Raw genomic sequence first — 25,735 nt, 5'->3', positions numbered from 1 at the left:
GAGAGACACCTAGTGTCGCAATCAAAATTTAATAATTTCACAAATTATAAAGACGATGAAATGAATTTATAAAATAGAATAAAACTATAGTTTTGCAAATCTTTCAGGAAATAATTACAGAAAGAAAAAAATTGCAGCGAATAATTGGATTTTATTATCTCTGAAAGATAATGTACGAAAAAAAAAAATAATAATAATAAAGTTTTGAAAATTAACAAAACAAATTCTAGAAAACGATAATGAAATAAGAAAAAACGATTTCAAATATATATATATATATATATAATGTTGGATAAGCGCTGTTAAAATCAGTGAGATATAGATTGTTAAAAGGGGGGGGGGACATAAGGCACCAATGAGTTATCAAGCGACAAAATGGGATTTCTTCTATTGACACGAAATTAGATAAAGGAAGGAGTCATAAAAGAAAAGAAAAAATTACGAATTAAACAAGCCATTGAAATAACGATGCATGACCGAAAATATGACATAAGTATCACACGCAATAAGATTACTTAAGGATATTATAAAATTTATATTATATTATATCCTTAATTATATAACCTAATGAAGATATGAACACATGGTTAACTGACAAAATTAGAAACGGGTGGCTCCTAACATCCCAAAATACGGCTCTCGTTTTGTAAACAGATTTTTTTTTTAAATGCATTCTTTATTTTTAATAATGTTACATGTTTCGCCATTTCAAAATTAAACAATAACAAAACAGTAAAATACAAAACAAAATATCGAACACAGAATCTCGGTACGTGACATCCGATGCCATGTGAAGTCCTGCGAAGCATGCGTAGAGGGAACGAAACGAGATTCTACTCCAATATTTATTGTGTCATATTTTAGTTTTGTGTACGAAATGGGATCATCTTCCTACTTCGCAAGTATTTCCTTTCAGTAAAACTAATATATGGCTTGGGGGGGGGGGGGGGCTGTGAGTAATAGTAATAGTAAATGTTTAGGAAACAAAAAAAAAAAAAAAGTATCTCAATGCTAGAGTACCTTGTTGCAGTTGCTAGACTCATATTGCGCGCGCGCGTGTGTGAAAAAGCAGTAGAGAGAGAGTCAGCTAAAACGCTGAACTTTCGGCCGCTAAAACTTTTTTTTTTTTTTGGCTTGTTAATTTTTATACATCAGAGAATTAAATGTTTATCTTAACAGGTAAAAATTAATCGCCGATGCGCATCTGAACATTCGAATAAGAACTATGCATATTACAAATATTTTATCAATACACAATACTAAACATACTACCCCTTAGATATTTATACGTCTATAGGGTACTATTATTCATAAAAAACGGCAACGAATACGTAAATATTAAACAAGACACTTTCCTTAGTAGACATAAGGACCTAAAATATTTAATTCCAAAAGCAAATAAAGAGGCAATACACAAACATTATACTTATTTAGCGCCAAAAGTATTCAACACACTACCTTTAACAATAAGAAATGAAACTAACCCAAACAAACACAAAACTCTAATCAAAGAGTATCTATTTTCCTACAGAAATGAGGAAGCTCTGTTCAAAATAATTGTATAAATTATTGGTTTTTAGCATATTTGTATTCAAAGATCCAGTCTTATGTGTAAAACGTAAAGTTTAAATGCTATTTAACTGCTTTGTTTCCTAATTAATTGTTATGCAACTTTCTCTGTATGATGAAATTTTATTTTATCTGCGATTTTATTATGTAATTATATTATAATAATATGTAATATGTATATTATATGAATGTACATATATATATATAATGAAAATGCATTACATAAATTTTTGTAACTTTATGCATATCGTAACCTGGATGAGCTGTTGCTCTTAGGTTACACATATGATTGTTCAACATATTGTACTATTATAGGAAGCTTACAAATAAACATGATTTTTTGATTTGAAAAAAAAAAAAAGCAAAAAATATAAACAAGAATAAGTAATTTTGCCATCGAACTATGTTTATTAGACCTTAGTATCCCCCCCCCCCCCCATATACATGCACATTGCAGTTTCTGTACTTTTTTCCTCATGCTTAACCATGCGCGAGATGAAATTAACATTATATAGACCGTGTAAACGCTTAAGCCATCACCGCAGTTTTACAGGAAGTACGGAAGTCTGTAATTAATCCATAATGCTTTACAGTGACAAGTTCTCTAACTAGCAACAGAATGAACGCTAAAAAATAAAAAATAAAACGCGAAAAAAAAAAAAGAAAAGAATATTATTTCCGACGAAAACTGTTTTTTACATGTAATTTTTAGGCAATTAAATTATTAAAATATACATAAAAGTGTTATATTACACATGAAGATTTATTATTAAATAAAGCTTTATTTATTATTAAAAAAGTAAAATGGAATGTTTTCATATATTTGCAGAGCTGGAAAAGCAGACAGCGGAACTTTTCGATAAAGAAGCGTCAATATTTTTACCGTCTGGGACCATGGGTAATCTCGCAGCAAGTAAGTATATGCAGAATTTCTTCATCACTAACAACAGCACGCGATTATATAATTGTAACATTATGGCGGAAGTAAACAGACCTACTTTAGTGGTTTGCCATTGAAAAAAAAAAAAAAGTAGATAAATCCAAGGGTAACTTTCTTTATTTTACCTTATCGTTTCTTAGGATACATCTCATTTTATAAGTAATTGGACAACTGGAGAGAAAGTGGCCACCCCTTTTACTGTTAATATTTAGATTAATCTCAAATACAAATAGACATCGTGAGCTAATCTAAATTCCCCATTATTTGAATGTGCTGTACGATGTTCCGTAGATTTTAATGACCTTACCTATACTCCAATTAGTGACGGGAAGTTTTGCGAGACGAAGCTCCTTATTCGTTGAGTAAAGAAATCCAGGTCAAGGGATAAAAGGGACGACATAAGGGACACGTACATCAAGGTCGGTGGAAGACCTTGGATGTTGAAGTATGCCTGGGACGGGAACGACCACAAAATCGATGACCGTGTGGCCTACGGACAAGTGTAATGATTGAGCAGTGTGTTATCAGATCAGTACATATGCAATCAATAGTCACTGGTCAAGAACGGGGTCGCATTAAGGTTGCATAGTTACAGTTGATTGCATGATACATCGGTAAAGTATTCGTCTACGCTGTGATCATTTATTCATTTCGCAGTTGGAGAAATTCCAACGTCTTTCCTTGTCATAAGGTATGAAGGTTAAGTGGCGATACGATTTTTAAACTATTTTCAAACCAAAACTGCTCCAAAGAGAACCTTATAGAGTGTTAACAGATGGTGAACGTGACCAATCAAAAGTGTTATTCAATTTTTTTTCGTTTTTTTTTTTTTATGTAGTTTTCACTCATAAAAAGGATGTAAGTCTAATGATACATTAGGCTTACATCTTGCTTCAGCGAAGAAGCAGCATGAAACTTGCAGAGGGTTTTTTCACTAGGTTGCATTAGATTTGCAACCAAGGGCCACTACCCCGACCACTTTTGATCATTATTGAGATCTTATCAGTGGAAGCCAGAACTAGAAGAGATACCGAAGTTGAATTTATGCAGAGATCATATGTTTCCCATATACAAGTAGTAAAAAGGTGTACAACCTTATTATTGAAATTCTCTGGATTAGAGATATATGTGTGGGGGGGGTTCAATTGGATGCAAATTTCTGGGTAAGTTTAATCTAATTTGCAACCAAACGCTCAATAGGGCTACAAAGGAAGTCCGATATGCGCTTACAAACTAAAATCAACAATGAAAACGAATTTCAGTCCTTAATCACAGAGGATTACACGCTCTGGAAAATGACCAAAGCTCTACACACGGGCTGTAAATCTCTCCCATGAATCCATGACGAATGCGGTCTGGTTTACTGTGAAGTAGACAAAGTTGAATCCTTTGCCGACAGTCTAGAGAAGCAGCGTAGTCCAAACTACATCCATGCTGATCTAGACTTCGTCAGGAAAGTACACACCAGGGTACGCTGTACGCTAAAACGCACAGAGTACATAAACCCCATCCAAATGACATCACCTGCTGAGGTATAGCCGACCACAGAAGCGAGAGCTATCGTTGGCAGACTGCCAAGAAGAGTTAATTTATGTCGAAGGGGAGAAAGAAATAAGGCGATGTACGAATTGGTCACCAACATGCGAAATCACGTGCTTTATACGTAAAATTTTCCAACTGTTATACAAGCAAAATAGTTACCACTTTAATAACTACAATGATCATAAAAGAGAAGTTAATTTTCAAGTGTAATAATAAACACTCATTCCACAATACAGATTGATTACCCTATTATCGGAATGGATTCGCCTTCTTTTGACATGCGCAGAAGTGTCGAAGGGTCTCGTATCTGCGGGCTTACTATACTTGAAATCATCACCAAACCTAAGAATAGGAAAGCACCAGGCCAAGATGGGATTTCTAACAGAATCATCATTGCTGCTATTATTAATGCGATATTGAGATATCACTACTTTCCCGCGCGATGGAAAGCAGTAGATGTCATCTTAATACTAAGAGCAGCACACCTTCCCCAAAACCATCACCCGTTCAGCCTGCTTTCAAACCACTTCAGACCTCCAGTAAGCAGGTATTGGTCTCACACGTGGGCACATAAAGCGACTACCACTAAAAGGCATTCACAAATATCCATCTCACTGCGGGATTTGAATCCACAGCCTGCTGTGGGTATTGCAGATACCGAAGCCACTCTGCCAACCAGGCTGTCTGGCAGTGCAAAACTAAGGCAGGTGCTTATTAGATGTCTGAATTCGAGTTTCAGAGTTCACGCTTTTGTGCCATTACGTTGCTAATAAATATGAATTTTAATCATTCTTTAATAAAACATTATATTACTACAGGATTCGAATCTACCGAACAGCCTGATGTCAGACCATAACGTTACTTCCGCAGGTAATTTAAAGAAGAATTAAAATTACAATTTTAATCTTCTAAGTTTAGACAGTCCGCGCGGAAGTGGCTGTGCACTTCGCAATCATACGCCTGGGAAAGGAGTGTCCTAGGTTCAATTCTCGTCGACGACGTAAGGAGCTTAAGGATCTTCCTCAGCTATAGCCAAGTTAGCCGGTCTTGGGCATGGACAGCAGGGTTTTTCTCCCCAGTTTATCTGGGATTTTTCCTCCCGCAAGCAGGCAAACCGGCCCCGTGAACACACACACACACACACACACACACGGATTACAGTCATGAATAGCGCTCTTAGTGGATGCAGCAGAGTGGCGAACCGGCTGCATTAATACGGTAACTCCTCATTAGGAGGGGATTCAACCCGTCCTAGGACGGACGAGAAGGATAGGAAGTTTAGAGATTTAAAAAACAAAAACAAACAAACAAACAAAAAAACTTCGACATTTAAAAAACAAAGCTTATGTTATTTAAAGCCCGATTACCAATGCAACTCATACAGAAAGTCCTCGCAAGTTACCATAAAGCTTAAAAGAATTTGAGAAAAAACTTTTTAGCCTCGTGTAAAAAAAAATAAATGAATAAGAAATGAATATCTTATCGTTGTAACTAGTTTAACACGTTCATTGCCAATCACGCGATATCGTGCGATGTGAGGCCTCATCAAACGGCCGATCACGCGTTATCGCGTGGACGTCGCTAACTAAATAATAAAAAAAAAAATTTGGCCACCACACGAAATTCCTATTTTCAGCTTGGCAATGAAAGTGTTAATCACCAAGCTAAAAAATAAAGTTCTTTCTTCTAAATAATTTTTAATGTAAAAATAAAAGTAGTCAAATTTAAAAATAACAGTAATTACAATTAGAAGAAGATACAAGTAAGTAATGAAAATTAATTTTAAATTACCTACTATAATACAGTTATTAATCAATTAATAGTGTTGCTTTTATGTATATCGTAAAAATAAAGAAAGTAATCGAAATTGCTTAAAATAGGCAAAACACTTTTGGAAATCTCTGAGGAAGTTGATTTTCACCCTCAGCAGTCTGGCTAATAACGATTTTGAGGTATCGAGGCGAGGGTACGACAGACTATTGACCATTTTGTGATCCTAAATACTAACGTTATTGGTGGATGAAATATGTCAGATACTAGAATTGAACTTATAACGCTCTTTCTTCTAGCAGTCTGGCATTAAGGCTACAATGGCATTTTTCTGTATATGAATTTTAAATCTCGTTGCTTGATCATTTCTCTCGTTCCGGCCCGTATATTTCTACGGTCAGTTAAATAAAGTCCAAGTAAATCCCCCCCCCCCTTTCCGGCTAATGTGTATTATGGCTTTTTTCTGTCATTAGTCTAAAGATGCAGCAGTTTTCTCTGATTTATTCCAAATATCGTTGAAAACCAAAGCAAGAGGTTTTTTTTTTTTTTTTTTTTTTTTTTTTGCAAGAGATCAATAAATGTGTGAAATGAAATAATGTGTGAATCGTCAGCGTCAGTATTCTCCCTTCCCCATAGAGAATGCCTTCTTCAATAATAAAGATAAGGATTCCAACAACTTGCATTTCCTTTTCTTAAAACTTTGTATACTTCAGTGGCGGCCGGTGAAAATTTTAAGTGGGGATGTTGCATATACAAAATAAAAATTTAAAAAAATCTTTTTTTTTTTTTCCTAATCAGTAACCAATTTATTAATAAATAAATTTACATATTAAAAAATTGCTTTATTAAAAATATTTCACTCTCACCACAAACAAACACCAATAATGAAAGTTTCGTATCTCACAGAAATGACGCGCGTAAGCATACGATACATTGCCCAAACGAGCACTGTCATTACGAAATGACAAGCATAAACGAATATCGGCGAGGCTAGCTGCAATTGGCGCGATAATTCTCACACTGCGCTAGATCGCAGTGCATTTGTTTCGTAATCTAAAGCGTTAATCGAACAATTCCAATTATCAACTATTCAATCAATGTCAAAACATAAGCTGTAACCTTTAACATGGTGTATTGCATTCGTATAATGTTGTACGCATTGTTAGTATTTATAAACGCAAACAAAATTTAATTTTTTCCTTTGGGGTGCTGCAGTACCGCAGTACTTATGTAGGAGTCGCCACTGGTATACTTGCTAGAAATGTTCTTTGTGATTTCCCTGTTTCTAATCCTCATCTTAGTAGAGCAGGCATTTACTTTCACTCCTGTTCTGCAAACCTTCAGTATCGAAATGTTACATACTGCCAGGGACACGCCAAGGGTATTTGCCGCCAGGGTTCAAACTTTTCTCGGTCGCCCCTAATATTGCATTCTATAATCCAAATTAGATATTAGCTACATAAAATGTCGCCCTATCAATGTTGTCACCCTCGGGCTGGCGCTGCCCTGCATACTCCCATCTCAGACAACTACGCGATCGCATTGTAACGGTGGAAGAAAGAAATGAACGTCTAGGAGAATGCATATCTTAATTTAGAAAATGGCCGACGATAAGAAAGCAAACATAAAAAAGGATTTTATTGCATGTAGTGGAAAATAATCAAACTTGTAGTGTGTTTTCAATTTTTTCAAACCACATTTCTTTTCATGCTTTCGAAATATGCCTTTTTTTTTGTACTAATAATCTAATTTAATCATATACTGAACAGTGATGAATGCATGAATAAATGCCTTAAATTAAATTATAATTTAATTTAAATTATAATTAAAATTATATTGAACTGCCCACTCAGTCTCCAAAAAAAAAAAAAAGTTAATAGGGCTAAATGGCCTCGCCTACTCCCCGTATACGGGAATAAAAAGGCGTTAGCTGATTTTTTTTTTATTAAAATTATAATTTAAACTAAATTATATAAACTGCCAGCAATATATTTGGCATAATGACGTCAGCTTTCACGCAAACTCTGTTTTGTTTTTCCTTTTTGTAAAAAAAAGCCCTAAAACATCCGCTAATTAAGGATAACGTGTTATTAGTGTCATGGTAGATATACTGTGACTAGAGTATAGTATAAAGTGCGTGTTAAATTACATCATAATCTACCTGCTTAAAAAAAAAAAAGGGAAAAAAAAGCAATACTGGTTTCAACCACAATCGACTGTCATTTCAACCTTGAAGTATGTAATGGAAAAATAACTTCAAGGCCTGCAGACGATGCTTTATATAAACATAATACGATAACTTCCTCTCTCTTGTGCATTAGCAAGATTAATATGAATTTATCGTATCATTTAATTACGCAATAGTTTAGCCGTGGACCATGACAATGGATAGTAAAAAGAAATAACAAAGCGAATTTATTCTACTGTAATAGCTACACTTTCGTTGATGTACTTGGCAGATTACCAAGCAGGCCAGTTGGAATATACTGGTACATGTAATTATGCAGCAAGAATTAAATGTTTGTGCGCTCGCACGTATTATTACATTATTGATTGATTCCTTCATTTCTAGAGACACCATCTCTAGAATGCGACGAAGCGCAAATGTTTGTCATTGTTTTCGATAAATAGGACTTCAAAAAAAAAAAAAAAAACTCAAACCCCAAAATAATTACATTTGACTTTTTTTGCGCATGGAAGAATTCAATTACCCTTGTAGGTTTCTGTTATGTAACTTTCACCGTGCTGCCATCTCCACGCTAGTTTTGGTACTAGAAGAACGTTTAGCGCATTCGTTTTCCAGTGCAAAGAAAGAAAGAAGAAAAAAAAAAGGATAAATAAAATTTAAAAGAAGAAGAAGATTAGCAGGTGCTTGTTAGAATGGAGGCAGGTAATATTTAGTTTTGAGGGAAACTTGTGCCATAGTATCATAAATTATCTGCACGTAAACACAAGAAGTATTATTTAATTTTTTTATTTTTTATTATTTATCCGTTGTTTGCATTCTATCTTGTAAAAATGTTGTTCAGACCGAAATCTTTGGCAGCATATTTTAAATAATACTTCTTGTGTTTAACATGATACTTAGATTTTCTAGTTTCTTATTATAATGAAATAAAATTTCGGTTTTCTTCTTTAACATCTAAATATGATCACAGTTAATGCTGAGTTTTTAACTATGATTAGATTCTACGTACGTCAGAGTTCTTTATTATAAGTACAGGGTGTCCCAAAATTCACGCAAGAAGTAATTTTGATAAAAAAACACAGGTTTTTAATTAAAAATTGTAATTTCTTATTGATTCATAAAGTATACAGTATAGGGTTATGCATGGAATAGCATATCGGGTATATGGCCTCCACGGCTTTGTTGGCATATACGCACTCTTTTGTCGAAATTTTCCATGATCGTTTTGCATAAATGTGGCTGAATTTCGTTGATACAGCGCTCAATTTCCTCCTTCAAGGAGTGGGCTTGTTGGCATAAACCTTAGATTTCAAAAAACCCCAAAGAAAAAGTCCAACGGCGTTAAGTCACATGATCTGGGCGGCCAATTCTGATCACCAAAATGGGAAATTACACGACCAGGAAATGACTCATGCAGTAATTGAATTGTTTCTCGGGCTGTATGGCATGTGGCACCGTCTTGTTGAAACCACATGTCGCCCACATCCATATCTTGCAATTTAGGCACAAAAAACTGGATTATCACGTCGCGATAGCGAGCACCTGTTATTGTCTTACCAGCTGCATTTTCGAAGAAGAATGGACCGATGATGCCTCCAGCCCAAAATCCGCACCAAACAGTGACACGTTGTGGATGCATTTGTTTCTCAACAATCACTCGTGGATTTTCTGAACCTCAAATGCGACAATTTTGTCGATTAACGAAGCCATCAAGATGAAAATGAGCCTCATCGCTGAAGATGATTTTGTTCGAAAAATAAGCATCCACTTGTTGTTGTTCCATAATCCATTCAACGAACTCTCGTCGCTGTGTGTGGTCAGTAGGCTTCAGTTCTTGAGTCAATTGAACTTTGTAAGCATCTCATCTCATCTTCCTTATACCCTCTTTTACCTTGCGGTGTCGAGGGTCCATTGATCATCGGACCTCACTCCGTTTACAGGATAAGGTGGTCAGCCTTATGCCCCGGTGTATCCTATGGCCTGTAGTGTTGAGTTCTCAAGGCCTGCTTTGCGGGATGAAAAACCCCAGAATAAACTGGGGAAAAAACCCTGCTGTCCACGTCCAAGACCGGCTAACTTGGCTATGGCTGAGGAAGATCCTTCAGCTCCTCACGTCACAGACGGGAATCGAACCTAGGACACTCCTTCCCCAGGCATATGGTTGCGAAGCGCATAGCCACTAGGCTAACCGCGCGGTTCTTTGTAAGCATAAAGATGCAAATCTTTCGTGAGAATACGCTGTAGAGAGCTTCTCGAAATGCCCAATTCAAGACCACGGTGCCGAATTGATGTTCCTGGATCTCAGCAACACTCTCACGAACTGCTTCGATGTTTTTTGTTGAACGACTTGTTGAAGGACGGCCAGAGTGGAGTGTTTCGCGATTTGCATACGTGATGCTATAAACAATGATTATTATGAACGATTTTTTTAAAATTTTCTTAGTGATGTACATAAGAAAGCTAATATTTTGTTATACAGGGTGTCCCAAAATTCACGCAAGATTTAAATTTACCGCCATTTGTGCGGTAAAGTGTTGCCAAAACAAAAAAAAAGCGTGACAGCTGACAGCTCAGGGTTATTAAAAATGGAGCGCTACACGAAAGAACAACGCATTTTCATCTTGCGTGAATTTTGGGACACCCTGTATAACAAAATATTAGCTTTCTTATGTACATCAATAAGAAAATTTAAAAAAAATCGTTCATAATAATCATTGTTTATAGCATCACGTATGGAAATCGCGAAACTTGATGCATTTGAACAATACAGTGTTGTAGAATGAAGAGGAAGCACAGAGCCAGACACTGATACGGAAATCTGAAAGGAAACCAATTACCATAACACCAAAAAAGAACGTGGTGACCCAGTTGCAACGGTCAAAGAGCAGGCCATAATATGACAGTTTGGTAAGAAGAGCTGCATGCAAAATTCGATCAAATGTCTTGAAAATATCGAGGCATTTGATCAACCACGAGAATTTCTCCAAATTTATCCATGGCTTGTATGCAAAGTAAGGAACTTGGTAAAAACTTTTCCGTGGAATAAGAGTTGTGGAATCATGTTAGTGATCACTAAGCGATTGGTGGGCCTGCAGGTAGTGAAGAAGATGGCGGTTAACGATTTTCTCCATTATTCAGGAGGGGATTTAAGTGAGAGCAATTAAATAATAATTTGCGATTTCATCTACCTTTTTTTTAGGAAGCAGTCTGGATATATGTTGGCTTCCATATACTTGAGACATATGTGACAACTTGTATAGTCGATACACGTCTCTGATTTTAGAGCACGATTTTTTAACACTGAATATTATCGGAACCAGAAGACTTGAAAGCATCTAGATTTCCGACAAAAAAAAAAGGGAGCAGAGTGGGCATGTGGGGAACTGTTCCATAGTATAGTAGGAGATGATTTTCCTTGATCGACTAAAGAAAAGTTGGAGGAGAAGATTGGAGCCAAGGTTTTCTTTGGGTGATGCTAGCCATCTGGATGTAAGCCTGGTGAAAGGCAAAAGCACCAATTACCCTAGTGAGTGGACTAGAAGGCTCATCTACCTTTTGAGCAAAAGGTAAGTTTTCTGCATTTGGTCCTTTCAAAATTTGATTCGGATTTGCAGATGAATTTTTTACAGATGTTGCGGATGTCGAGTATGCTCAGTGTAAAGCTGGGATTTTTGACTTTAACCATTTAAAGTATGCCGGATGTTTTATTTTGGGTTTCTTTTGGTTCTCCACTTTTGGAGAACCAAAACCTTACACAATGGTTGGATGTTTCATGTGGAGTTGCGAATGAAAAGTTTCATTTCAGGGAAAATCATTTATTTTCTAGAGAGAAATGAAACAGTAATCATAGCAAATAATTTGGCTTATCTTCCGGTTTGATATGTGAAATTGGAGAAGGGAAATCAGTTTGAATTATGAAGCAATTAAGTCGCCAAAGAAGTCAATCTCACTGTTTCTGTAACTAGAAAATCAAAATTCAGAGATAAATAATCAGCGTTTATCTTGGTGATCGGAATTAAGAAGAGTGTCCTGGTAGCAACAAATTAAACAAGGAATCATGCATAATGTAATTTTATTAGCTGAGGTATGCAAGTTAAGATTCAGTAAGGTTTGCTGACAGGTGATGTGGTGCACATCATTGTTTATTTTGAATTCTTCCCTCCAGATGTTAGCAAAGTGAATATAGAAGGTTTTATTCGTGTTTCTTGATATTAAAAAAAAAATTTTTGCGTTTATTGTGAGATTTTTTTAACTGCAGTGTCACTCACTGTTATTTATGGTGTCATTCGTAGTTTGGTCATATCTGAAACTTGCAGTTGGGGTGAAAGACTTATGAACTAGTCTCGCACAGAATGTCCGTAGTGAGGGGTTACGCGTAACCTCGATTTGTGCTTAGACTTCCTCTAAGCACAATCTGACAGAATAAATGACAGGGCAGTAGGATTATTCGCCAGCTGGTTTGGCTTCCTGATGCATTACCATCAATTTCAATCCCGTGTTCTACTGTTTAACAGGCAGGCTGCAGAATCACTTTACTATTGTATTCTCGAGTGGAGGAAGTGCTGTTCCCTGGTTCAATGCAATATGTTTAACATTCCATAATGGATGCCACTCGCATATATACGTGTGTGAAAGTAGGAGGAAGAACAGAGTTGTAGAATAAAATAGTATTAAGACTTCTCAAGCTGTTCTATTCATACCAGATTCCCTTCATCCCTTTATTTTTACTGTATATTAAGTAATTATTTGTGTATCAGTTAACTAGTATTTTTATTTCTATAAATTTTATGGTCTTGTTTATATTCGGTAATAATAATTTTCAATACATAGTCCAAATTTTAATATAAATTATGGCAAATAAATTATATTAACCATAATTAACCATAACAATCGGTTTTGTTATGGTTAATATCATTTAAACATCTTCTAGTAATGGCACATTGCTGGAGTCGTGGACAGGAGATACTGGTTGGAGATCTTTCCCATATCTATCTCTTTGAACAAGGTGGTGCGGCACAGGTAAGAATTTATACTTCAAAAATGGATGATAAGATAAAAACTGTGTGGGTGTTTATAATATCAGTACTTGCGACACCAGAATAGCTCTAAACATGATTAATGAACTGGACTCGCACAGAATGTCCATAGTGTGGTTCATGAGTAACCTCGACACATGTTACTATACTCGGACTTCCTCCAAGCACAATCTGACAGAATCAATGACAGGATAGTAGGATTATTCGCCAGCTAGTTTGGCTTCCTGATGAATTACCATCAGTTTTATTCTGAAACAAGGGATTTCAATGAAAATTAACCAACTGTTATAGATTGAAGAAACTCATCAACGTAGTTGGTGGACAGCATAGACATAATAGTACTTAACAAGAATATTAGAGATCGATTTTTTTTTTTAAGGAAACAATTACATTTCTTGACATAAAATTCTGTCCAAAAATTTTTGTTTCCCTACAAGAATTTGCTTACCAGATAATAAAATTGCCACTAGAATCAGTTGTTAAATAAGTTAGTGTATAGTGCAAGCATCTCTGTGTGTGTGTGTGTGTGTGTGTGTGTGTGTGTGTGTGTGTGTGTGTGTCGCATTGCGAAATGGATGTGTCATGGCCGCATCACATCTGTTCCATATTTAGCAAGATACAAAGCATTCAGAGAAACAAAGCAAAACAAATCCATTAAAATATCAGTGATAATCATGATAATTATCTTCTTTGACGGAGAGTGTTTCTTATTAGATTATCTCAATAACCTTTCTGTAATATTTTTGAGATGTGGTTGCCACACGTCACTAAATTGTCTCACACACGATCCTCTAGCACCTAATTCCCAGTTCACAACAATGGCATTCCATGCAACCCCGAGTGTCCAGGCATTCTTAGCAACAGAGCATTCCCTGCTTTCTCATTTTAATTATCAGCCGTGAGGTGACTCTAACTCAAGTTGAAAAGCACGCCGAAGGATTATTGATTTTAAGATGTGGTGATAGCATTATATTTCAGAAAAAATAAATAATTTGTACCTACTTCGATAGCATGTAGGTTCCCTTTAGCTCTAAACTCACATCATTGTGTAAGCTTGCTCTTTACCAGTAGTATTTTGAAGTATTCTTCCTTCATCATGATCACTGGCATTCTTTTCATGTACTGTTTTGGATGCACTGGTCTGGTTTTTATATTTGATGTCCACTTTATCCAGTGGCGAACGGTGAAAATTTTAAGTGGGGGTGCTGCATATACAAATTTACTTATTAAAAATTGCTTTATTAAAAATATTTCATCCTCACCACGAACAAACACCAATAAAAGTTTCGTATCAATAGCAATGACGAGTGCAAACGAATATCGGCGTTAGATCGCAGTGCATTTGTTTCGTGTAACGATAATTGAAAAAATATAACTCTTTTCATATTTTCAACAGTGACACTCGTCATAATTCAGCCTTTTATCTATAATAAATAAATAATTATATGTTATTTTAACAAAATAAAATAAGATTGACAAAAAATAGTTCACCACGCACACGCACCAATAATAAACGTTTCATATCTCACAGAAATAACGCGCGTAAGCATACTAAAAATACACTGCCGTTTGAGCAGTGTGGGAATGACGTAACGTGCAATGACAAGCGCAAACGAATATCGGCGTTAGATCGCAGTGTATTTGTTTCGTAATCTAAAGCGTTAATCGAACAATTCCAATTATTAACTATTCAATCAATGTTAAAACATAAGCTGTAACCTTTAACATGGTGTATTGCATTCATATAATGTTGCAAGCACTGTCATTATTTATAAACACAGACAAAATTTAATTTTTCCGTTTTTTCCTTGGGATGCTGCAGTGTCGCAGTGCTTATGTAATAAACGCCACTGGGTTTATCCCAAAAGAACACTTTTGGGATAAGATTGAGAAGTGTTTTTACTAATTTCCCTCATAGTATGCCACAACAATAGCGTGCCCAAATGGCATGGAACGTTATTTTGAGGGGATATTGGATATGTTCCATAAAACTGTTGCTCATGCATGAAGCGATCTGTAGCGTTTTCCTTCCATGCAACACAACCAAAGGTTCATACCAGAAGAATAGCTCTATACCCGTTGCATCCTCCCAAATAAATTTCATATTGGATGATGAACTGAGGTATACGCCTTCTGTAGGCATCTGTTGCTCGTAATCTCACCCATTTTATGATATAAAACAAGAAATCACCGATGGCGATTTCTTGCTCTCAATTCTGAATTCAATTTTCAACGATAGTTCGAAAACATTAACGGTAACATAAAACAAGTAAGGTTAGAGTGTGTAAAGATGTGAGCGAGATATCTTACTCCACATGGTGTATTTGAATAAATAAATGGTTCGCATTTTAATGCGAACCATTTATTTATTCAAAAGAATGTGCAGGTATCATTTTTCCTCTTTACTACATTTATGTAAATATGTGAAGTTTTTAATCTGAAAATTTGAGATAAATTTTATTTCAATATTTGTAGTTTAATAATTCATTCAGTAAAAACAGTTCATATATGCTGCTTTCAAATCTGAAAATTGCCGATTTTATTCCCTCTCTTTGTCTACCACTACTGCTCTGCGAATATTTAGATTTTCCCAACCCCTCCATAGCTCGGTTAGTATTAGCGAAGAACACTGCTACGTTGTTAGTGCGAGCAGGTTCCAACATTATTTAGGACGCGAAGAACTTTTCATAAGTGCTTTTTTCAACAGAAGGTGAGTTAGGTGGTTTCATGCTAATTGGCAGTTTTTTTCATTTTTTTTTTTTTTAAATTCGGAAACTCTGGTTTTTCATCCCGCTGTAAAGAGAAACCAGCAAGAAGAGAAATAGTAAATTGGTCTCATAGATTTACTGCTGCATTCTAACAATATTGCATTCCACAACATTACATGCCCCTTATATATCCTTACTTCGTTGTCACAATATCTTATTTTTCAGTCCTCCCACTATCTTCAAAAAAGGGGGAAAAAAGCATTATTAGCAATGATTTTTAATAAATAAAATGTACTGCTTTTATAATCTGAAAAATTCGCTATTTTAAAGTACTTTGCTTTGTAACATTATATCGTCTCCATAGCATCATATCTGCTTCTTCCTTCCCTCCTCTTTCACCTTGCGGTGTCGAGGATTTTTCTACATTTAATCGCTACCGTATCGAGGATAAGGTGGGAAGCCCTGTGCCTCCCGGTGTGTTCCATGTCTGTAGATGCGTGCGTTCACAGGCTGGTTTGCCTGTTCTGGGGGATAAAAAACCCGAGTTTCCAGCTGAAAAAATCCCCCAACCTCCATATGAGACCGGTTAACTCACCTTTAGTTGAAAGAGACCAGATAAAGGTTCCTCACGTCACTGACGGGAATCGAACCCAGATCTTTCTGACCAAAGGGCTTCGTCTATACTGACTGAGTTACGGAGGGTCTAGCGTCATATCATTCACCAAATTTTATATTTTTCAGTATTTTCGTAATCCTCCATAGGCAGAACTTCATCAGAGCGCGACTCAGAGCACGATGCTCATATGTTACTGGTGGGGAATATAAATACTTAGACAACAGAACAAATCAGATACCGATTATTGGAAGGAAGCATCTCTATAGCGCAGCCTAAGTGACAAAACGATATTTGCTATTAAATTTCAGTTTGAAAGAGTTAAATTCGAATATTTTCGCTTCACGAACGCGAGGAACTTTTATGATTTTTTTTTTTTTGCCGATGATGATGAGTTGTTCGGTCTTATACGGAAGTAGAAGGTTCCCTTCTAATATAAATTCTAATTTTATATCCCAGATGCAAACCAACCAACCGTATAACACACTGTTGTGTCCTTAGTTGCTTCAGCCATAATTCCATTGAAACCAAATCGTTTACAGGAAGGAGAAGCTATGGATCTTGTGCATTTCGAAGATGTGCATTACGTGTGATACTGTCACTTGGCAGACGCCGGCATCCATAGTCCTCGTCTGTTCACATGCCGTAGTGACTGAAGGAACATCCCCCGCAGTTTGATAGGAAATGTGGATTATAGCGCACACCATCCTTACTCCGTGGCGACATGCTAACGCTGCCACTATCTTATACAGCAAAACCTCTTTCAACATGTTTCTTATAAACACTGTCAGTAGTCACGATCACTTCTTCTGTTAACCTTGATTTTATCCATGAACATTTTTCCTTTTGTACAAAGTTTTATACGGACTTGTTAGACGTTGTTTCACCTACATGATTCACACAAATTTCTCACTTTTCCTGTTTAGAATGAGTGTTACGTTTCCCAGGTATGATTAGGTTGTCATTGTTGTCAGAGGCGGCCTCTGGCGACGTTTGTACCAACCAAACCTGTGATGCCGATATCTTCATACTTATAGACGTAATTAATCCGGTTTTTTTTACCGTTGCATTCTCCAACTAACAAAAGAAAAAAAAACGCAATATTAATTACAAAATTACTAATTTTGTAATTAGTAATTTTGGTAGAGTTGTTCATTACTAAGCGCAATGGACAACTCTACCATGATTCCGTGCGTCCAGGAAATACATAAACCAATAATCTGAATAACAACTAGTTAGCTATTCCCCTGCTCGAATAAATAAAGAAATAAATGAGTCTCTCGGTGAGTGCCTGACTTCCTGGAGGTCTCTCATAATACTAACATATAAGCCTAATTAATAGAACTGTAAACCAAAATTAATGGCTGGATGGCTCTGTGCTGCTTTAATTTATGGCGACAGGTTTCCATGATCTGTTTAATGATCCGATGAACCACGTAGTTTTGTATACGTCTGATTACGATATCAAGAAAATCTAATTCTTTTCCAACAGTGCGTATTTATAAGTGAATATTTATAAATATTTATCGATATTTAATAATATATTCTTATATTAATATTAATTATATTATATTAATAATAAAATATTAAATATTTGACTTTACATAAAAATCCACATTTTCCATATTTCTAATAATATAATACAAGAAATTACTATCTATGGACTCAAAATTAATACGACTGTGTTTCTTCTTTCGTCTGCGTAATGATACAGCCCGCAGTTGTAGATGAGATTGGTATTTTTAAAAAATAATAATAAATAAATAAATAAACAGACGGATATGACGTTTGCATTCATATTTCCATGATATTTAAAGTCATTCATTTAAAGTGAAATCTCAGTATGATATAAGGTGAATATCTAAAGTAAAAATAAAATAATAATCCAGCAAGAAGTAAAATATTGACAGATAACGAAATATCAGAACAAATAAATACCTTCAGATATCTAGAATGTAATTTATCATATCAATATGAAAAAGATATAGACATTAAAGTATCAAATTTTGTTAAAATAAATAGCACAATAAATATATTTAAGTCATCCCTAATACAACCAAAAAAAAAAAAAAAAAAAGAAAGAAAGAAAGAAAAGAAAAGAAAACTAGAAATTAGACTATGTACTGTCCTATCTAAAATCATCTTTATTACATGGAAGTGAAACATGGATCGTAATAAAGAAAGATTCAAATAATTCAAAAATAATGCCAATAACAGAAACGAAATTTCTCAGAACACCTTTTGGATATACTAAGTGGTAACATAAATGAAGAAATTTTAGTCCCTGAATATAAAAACAGTTAATTATTACTTAAGTAAATATAAGCAAAAATTAATGGAACATTTAAATGAACAATAACAGACCACCAAAATTACTGTATGGACATAAAATAAATGGAAAAAGATGAACTGAAAAACCAAGAAAGTGACGGCATGAGACCAAAATGGACTTTATCATCATCCTCTTCTTCCATGATACGAAGAAGATATCCATAACAAAAGTTTTTTTTTTTTTTTTTTCTTTTCAGCAGCACAATATCCTCAGTTCTTTAGCTGATTATTTGCTATTGGATTACGTCAAGTGAATTAAGTCATCTAAACATCAAAGAAGGATAAATCCATCTTTCTTGACCTAGTAAGGAAAATAAAATATTACATGAAACCGAAATGGAATTATGCGCGGATAATCAGCAAGTACTAGTCAATCTTTTTATGAAAAAATATATAATCGAAAGGTAATAAAAAGATAAAAGCTTGAGAACGTTTCCAACAGAAAACTGATTATTTTTGTGTCATCGCACCTGGCCAAATACGGTTACGATCCTCGAGGTGAACTTCAAAAATCTCACCTCGAGGATCGTGAGTTTCATCAATAAAACTTTCGTGACGATAGCTATGATGAAAACCATTGAGAGATTACAAAAGACAAACACTTGTCTTTAAATCGTAAATTCAAGTGGTTTTGTTCTTTACTACACTGGAAAAAATATGGAGTCGATGAGAAGTATTTCAAATCTTTAAATACATCAAGATGCACTCTCTTTTTTTTTTTTTTAGCATCTCCTCTCCTTCTCCACCCCTCAAAATAAATCTAGATATTTCCGTGATCCAAAATATATCTCCCTTCAAGTTGTCCTCTCTTGCGTTGAAAAGGATTGATATCCTTCTCGGCGAAGATTCTGAATCAAAAGCGAGTAATGCATTTTTGTTTCTGTTCTAATCAGCCTAGTATGTGTTTTATTTGTAGCTTGCAGGAGTTCATAGCCGATCGCTGACCACGAAGTCTGATGGAACTTTTGATCTGGAGGAATTAGAGAGCAAGATACGACCTCGAGGGGATCCTCATTCTCCTTACACAGCCTTGATTTGTCTCGAGAACACTCACAATCTTTGTAGTGGTGCCGTATTGCCAATGGGTTATTTGGAAAAGGTAAAAATGTACTTTTTTCTAATAGAATATTTACTCTTTTTTTTTTTTTTGAAGTTTATTTTATGGTCAGATTTTTTAGTTAGGAGTGGACTGCATTCCTAAAGGACTTTCATAAGCAATATTCGACAAAATTTAAATAAATACGAAAGAAAAAATTCAGGGCGACTGCTGCCAACGACTCAACATTAGCCTAGGATTTATTCATTTCTAAAGGAAAATATGCATTAAAATATTATTATTACCAAGTTGTTATTGTTTGTAATTACTTACTACCGAAGCAACTAAGACTGAGGCTAGGGTAGTTACTGTCCGACCACAGATACGAGAACCACAGTTGGCAATGTGCCAAGAGGAGTCAATTCATGTTGAAGGGGAGAAATAAATAAGGCAATGTACGATTTGGTCACCATACATAAAATTTTCCAACTGTTATACAAGCAAAATAGTTATCACTTTAAAAACTGCAATGTGCATAAAAGAGAAATTAATTTTCCTACGTGTAATAATAAATAACTCATCTCCCAAAATACTGATTGATTAGTACCCTATTATCGGAATGGATTCTCCTTCTTCTGGCGTGCGCAGAAGTGTCGAAGGGTCTCGCATCTGTGGGCGTACAGTATGTCTGCTGACTGCGTATATTCCACGGTCAGTCTGCCTGTATTGCTACAGATTCCGCGAAAAACCAAAGTCATACGTTCACTATGCTAATGGTTATGGTCTCTCCCAATCATCATGAAAAGACATTAATTTTACGCGCACGCGCGCGCACACACACACACACACACACACACACACACACACACACACACACACACACACACACACACACACACACAAGAAAGAAAGAGAAATACAATTCATAATTTACTCCCATAAAAAATTAGTGATTAGAATCGAATCGATATAATGTCATCTTTTTTTTTTCAGATCCGGAAACAGATTTTTAATGTCTCTTTGATAGCTTCCTGTATCGACTTGCTCAGAGTTTGCTTTTATAGTAAATACGGTGCTCTTGTTACATTACAGACAAATCGACATACTGCCAACATTAAATTACACCAACTTAATTATAATTACGGAACTGAGTGAGTTGTTAGTTTTAAGATACAAATGTAGTATACAAATAACCATAATTATGATTTTTTTTTTTTTTTTTTTTTTTTTTTTTTTTACTTGACCAAACGCTCATTGCTGTTATTCGCAACAGGATAAACAAAGAATTGAATAAAACAATGTAATGCCACTGTTTTGCAAAAACATCTCCCACGAGAATTGGGTAGACGCTATTAGCAGAGTGATGGCTGATTCATGCTTGATGAGCGTCAGTTGACGAAATGCTAAAATAATTAATACCATAAGGAGTTTATTTTATTTGAACGAAAGTTTCATAAACAGATGCTCGTAACTCCAATCTTCTGAATTAGAAGATAGCTGAGTGAGTGAAAGTGCGTTTTTTCTCTGAAAACCAGTAGAGTATAAAATGCTCTCAAAACCTTCGTAGTAGGCTTTGACTAAGCTGTTTGGTTAGAAAGACCTGAGTTCGAATCCCGTCTATGATACGAATTAACTTTATCATGACTTTCCGCGGATTATTACAGAATTCTGTTTCTCTTTTGTCTTTTTATCTTGCATTCACATATTCATGTGCTAAGTACGTTGTCTCACATATTTTTTGAAATAATTTAAATAAATTCTCCAATGCCTTTTCAATCCCCTAAGGGAATAGATAGATTTCGAAGTGTCGACCGTTGCCTTCCGATTTTCTCACCATCATCGAGATTAAGTGCATTCACTTGACTTACTAAACGATAAGAGACGTTCCTAATTCTAATAAGTATTTATTTGCATGCAGTCGTCTATGTTTAGCGTCAAATACTTCTGAGTTGCGGGATTAAAAATAGGAGATAGCCGTACGTTTCTGAAACAAGATCAGTTAACTTGGTAATCGACTGGAGAAGAAGAAGAAAAAGCCTACAAAAAAAAAAAAAAAAAAATAGTGACTAGAATCGAATCAGTATAATTATTATTATTATTATTCCTGATACCTCCAAGGAGTTCGAAGACTCATCGCGGGAGGACACCTACAACTGTCTCTACACCTAACCTCTACTACGAATCATCTCCATCAACGCCATCTACCGCCCACCTCCAACACCACCACAACTAGTAATTTTTGTCTGTAAATTGCGTGTGTTCTGAAAGGCCGATTTGTATGTATGCGGGATGAAAAACCCGAGTTTCCGGGAGAAAAAACCCTGCTACCTCCGTATGAGATCGGCTAACTCACCTTCGATTGAAATCGACCAGATAAAGATTCCTCCCGTCACGACGAGAATCGAACTTAGGCCTATTCCAATCGAAGGGCGCAATGTACCGTCGTTCTTCCAATTGCGCTACGGAGGCGCTTTTTTTCGTCTAAGATCGTCTTTTTTTCAGATCTGGAAACTCAGCTTTTTTATGTCTCCTTGATTGCCTCCTGTCTCGAGTAAATACGGTATATAGTAAATACGGAAGCTTCAAACCCATAAACTTGCAACAACCGAATGTTTTATAGAGCATATGCAAGGTAGAAAGCTGCTGCCACCATGCAACTCATCTATCACCTACTCAACACGGACTAACTACTAGATCGTTGGTTAGGCTATCGTATCAGCTATCTGTTTTGAGAATTATAAGAATGTAAGAGGAAGAAATGCTTATTTTAATCGCCATTAGGAAAGCTTAAGCTTGAAAATAAGACCGCGTTCGCAGATTCTTCCTTTGGGTCATAATTTCAATTACCAACTCCTCTCAGAATTCTGTATAGCATTCTGCATTTGTCTGAATTCTAAATATATATATTTAGAATTAAGATAATGAAAATTATCTTACTTTACAATAAAATTACTTATAAATATCCTCATAAGATTGTATTCATGTACTTTTCGAAATTTTATTCAACAAAATGACGACTGTCACATTCTACAGGTGTCCAATCTAGCAAAACGTTACAGCATTCCAGTTCATATGGACGGTGCCAGAATCATGAACGCTGCGACGAAACTTAACGTCCCTGTTTCTGATATTCTGAAATACTGCGACTCGGTGTCTGCCTGTCTTTCAAAGGTAAGTCGTCGTTGTTGGTTGTGATTATGAGTAGCTTTTTTATTATTATTATGTGATTCCCACCATGAAGGGTTGTAAACCTATAGTACAGTAATACCGTGGATGGGCTACGGTTTATTATTTTTATTAATTTTTTTACATAATTCGGAAACCAAACATGGAATACTTCCAAGCCATTTCAAGCCCCTAAGAAATAGGACGGTGGTCACACACCGGCAATGAGATTCATTTCTCACCTAAGGACAATCAGTTTAAAATCAAACCAAGGTTTGATTTTAAATCAAGTTTGGTCATCGTTTATTAAAAATTTACCCACTTGAGACCTCGTACAGAGCGAGCGTGAACCACAGAACGCGACAACAAATAGCATTGTCTCCAACTAACACGCATTAACGGTTGTATAGATCTGTTGTTCGTTTTTTAACGAACTTTTTTGATATTCATAATACCAACAAATGAACTTTAGTTTCGTAATTTCTTATAGTTTGTGCTTTAAACTGTTAGTTCTCTTTACCCCTGAAGATATTAGTCATACGACTAGCAATAGCAAACTTGTGGAGTTAATTTTAGTACTTGTTTAGGTTTTTAAAAACTAAACTACAGTTCTCTAATAAACATGTGGTCGAATATTTCTATTGATGCGTATTGTCTTCCCAATTGGTTCGAACGAACTCGTGAAGAAATCGCAATAATATACTGTATATGAAAATTTGTTAACATATTTGAATTTTTATTTTATAAATACGCACGGGATAGTTAGAATTTGTTGATTATTTTTATTATTTATGATATTTAGTTCTCCCAAGGCTATTTCTCCCAATAGACAATTTGGCTGAATTTACTTTCATCACAGATCAACCTAGAAATAAACTACTCAACTCAACTTTGCTCTTTAGATCAGTATTGAATGATGATCTGAAAGATAATGGCTGGTGTTGGGTTCATATATATATATATATATATATATATATATAAACTAAAGTTCACCGTTTACGTTTGAATGCTCTGTACGTTAAGAGACTAGGTCTTTTATACACCCAGGTCAGAGCTGGGCATGAAGGAAAGATGAGTATCTGAAGAATTATTTTGTGAGAGAGAGACCTTAATATCGAGATCCTGTGAAATTAGAACCACAATTGTCTTACAGAAATTCTGTGATATAACATCCTTAATATTCTTTGTTACATCCACTCTTGAGGTCTGATTCTGAAGAAACTTCCTTAAAAATTTTTAACAGAACTTTTTAAATATTTATAAGTATAACAAAGAATGGCAACAGGTTTCGCTTGCATCTACCAGGTGGCGCATGGAAATAGTTACGTCATGAAAAAGAGAGGTTATTAAGGAGAAGAATATGCAGTTAATGACTTTGAGAATGGCTGCAAAAGAAGAGTAGCTAAGAGTAAGGTATGCATTTTGGGATGAAAAGATTACCAGTGTGTACTACGTTAATGGAACTGGGCTAAAAGAAATTAATGACAATGGGGATTAAGGGCTGCTAGTGAACTCTGAGTTGAAGTTTGCAAAAGTCACTAAAATTGCTCATAAGCTTACTTGGTTATTCAAGAATGCTAACAAACAGAGAAGAGATTATTTTACCTAATTTTATATCTCTTGATAAGGACTTGATATCCCATTTGGACTATGGTGCACACATCTGGTCACTTGGGTTTCTTGGAGAGGTAGAAGAGGTTGAACATCCAGAGGGAAGTGATCCAAGATGGTGACAAGTCTATCGTACGCTCCTTATGAGGAGAGATTAAAGATATTTGAGTCACAGAGGCTCGACGATAGGCAGAGAAGGGAGGATATAATAGAGATATAAGTTCCTTAGGGGAGTTTATAGGATTGATGCAGACGAAATTTTCCAGCACATGACGTGTGGAAAACTGAGTGTCATCCCTAGAAATTAAGTAACAGTATAGTTAGCTAGAGCGTGAGGACTAGGTTTTTTTGCTTAGAGAATGGTGAATGAGTGGAATGAATTGCCACGGTCAGTTATTAATTTTTTTTTTTATCGGTGAATAAGTTGAAAGCAAAATTTGACAGGTATCGTTGAAAATGGTTAGTATCGATGTTTGTGAACTGCTGGCAATTGGAGGTGCCTATATCATAATAATAATAATAATAATAGCATTGCCTGTAACAATACTTAAAATGAGAATAATTTGATTGAATCAGAACGATAAACTTTACTTTCTCTGATATAATGTGCTGGTGAATTGCCCAACATTCCCAAATAAATGATTATGTAAGGCTTTTATTCTTATATAGTTGTGTGATAATCTGGTCTTATTAAAGTGGAAATTACATTAATAATCACGTGTAATATTTATTTTAGGGACTTGGAGCTCCCGCTGGTGCAATGGTTGCTGGAACTTCGGAGTTCATTTCCAGGTACGCTCTCTCTCTCTCTCTCTCTCTCTCTCTCTCTCTCTCTCTCTCTCACACACACACACACACACACACACACACACACACACACACACACACACACACACAAGAAGCACGCATGCATACACACATATGGTGCATCGCTACACACTCGTATATTCTGTATGGTCTAGAAAAATAAAGCATACAAAGATATGGCAGTTCTTGCACAAAAGTTGCTGCATTATTTTTGCTCATGCTGAGAAAGACAAGGTGTTGGCCAAGTATGCAAATAATGAGAACTCGAAAATGATTTTCAAAGCACCAAGAACGCCAGTAATATTACTGCAAGGGGAAAAAACTGTCGTAATCAGTTTTGTCTTAGAACGAACATCTTTCTGGAAGAACAGAGAGCTCCGTGAGAGTTGGCATTAGATGAAATGCCGGGAAAGTTTTGC

General features: G+C 35.5%; 1 protein-coding gene across 1 annotated transcript in view; it reads left to right on the top strand.

The window, feature by feature from the left end:
• Positions 1 to 25,735, top strand: part of LOC150097289 (uncharacterized) — a 45,815-nt gene that overhangs the window by 11,632 nt on the left and 8,448 nt on the right. The window contains exons 2-6 of the mRNA XM_090406762.1: positions 2,399 to 2,482; positions 12,940 to 13,028; positions 19,614 to 19,796; positions 22,767 to 22,904; positions 25,246 to 25,301. Coding sequence (XP_090262888.1) covers positions 2,399 to 2,482; positions 12,940 to 13,028; positions 19,614 to 19,796; positions 22,767 to 22,904; positions 25,246 to 25,301 — 550 coding nt within the window. The remainder of the gene's footprint in view (positions 1 to 2,398; positions 2,483 to 12,939; positions 13,029 to 19,613; positions 19,797 to 22,766; positions 22,905 to 25,245; positions 25,302 to 25,735) is intronic.

This window comes from Typopeltis vanoorti, chromosome 17 (assembly GCF_054136105.1).
Source record: "Typopeltis vanoorti isolate ZY-2024b chromosome 17, IOZ_Tvanoo_1.0, whole genome shotgun sequence".
NCBI lineage: Eukaryota > Metazoa > Arthropoda > Arachnida > Uropygi > Thelyphonidae > Typopeltis > Typopeltis vanoorti.
Note: the sequence above shows the minus strand (reverse complement) of the source record. Positions and strands in the feature narration are given on the sequence as shown.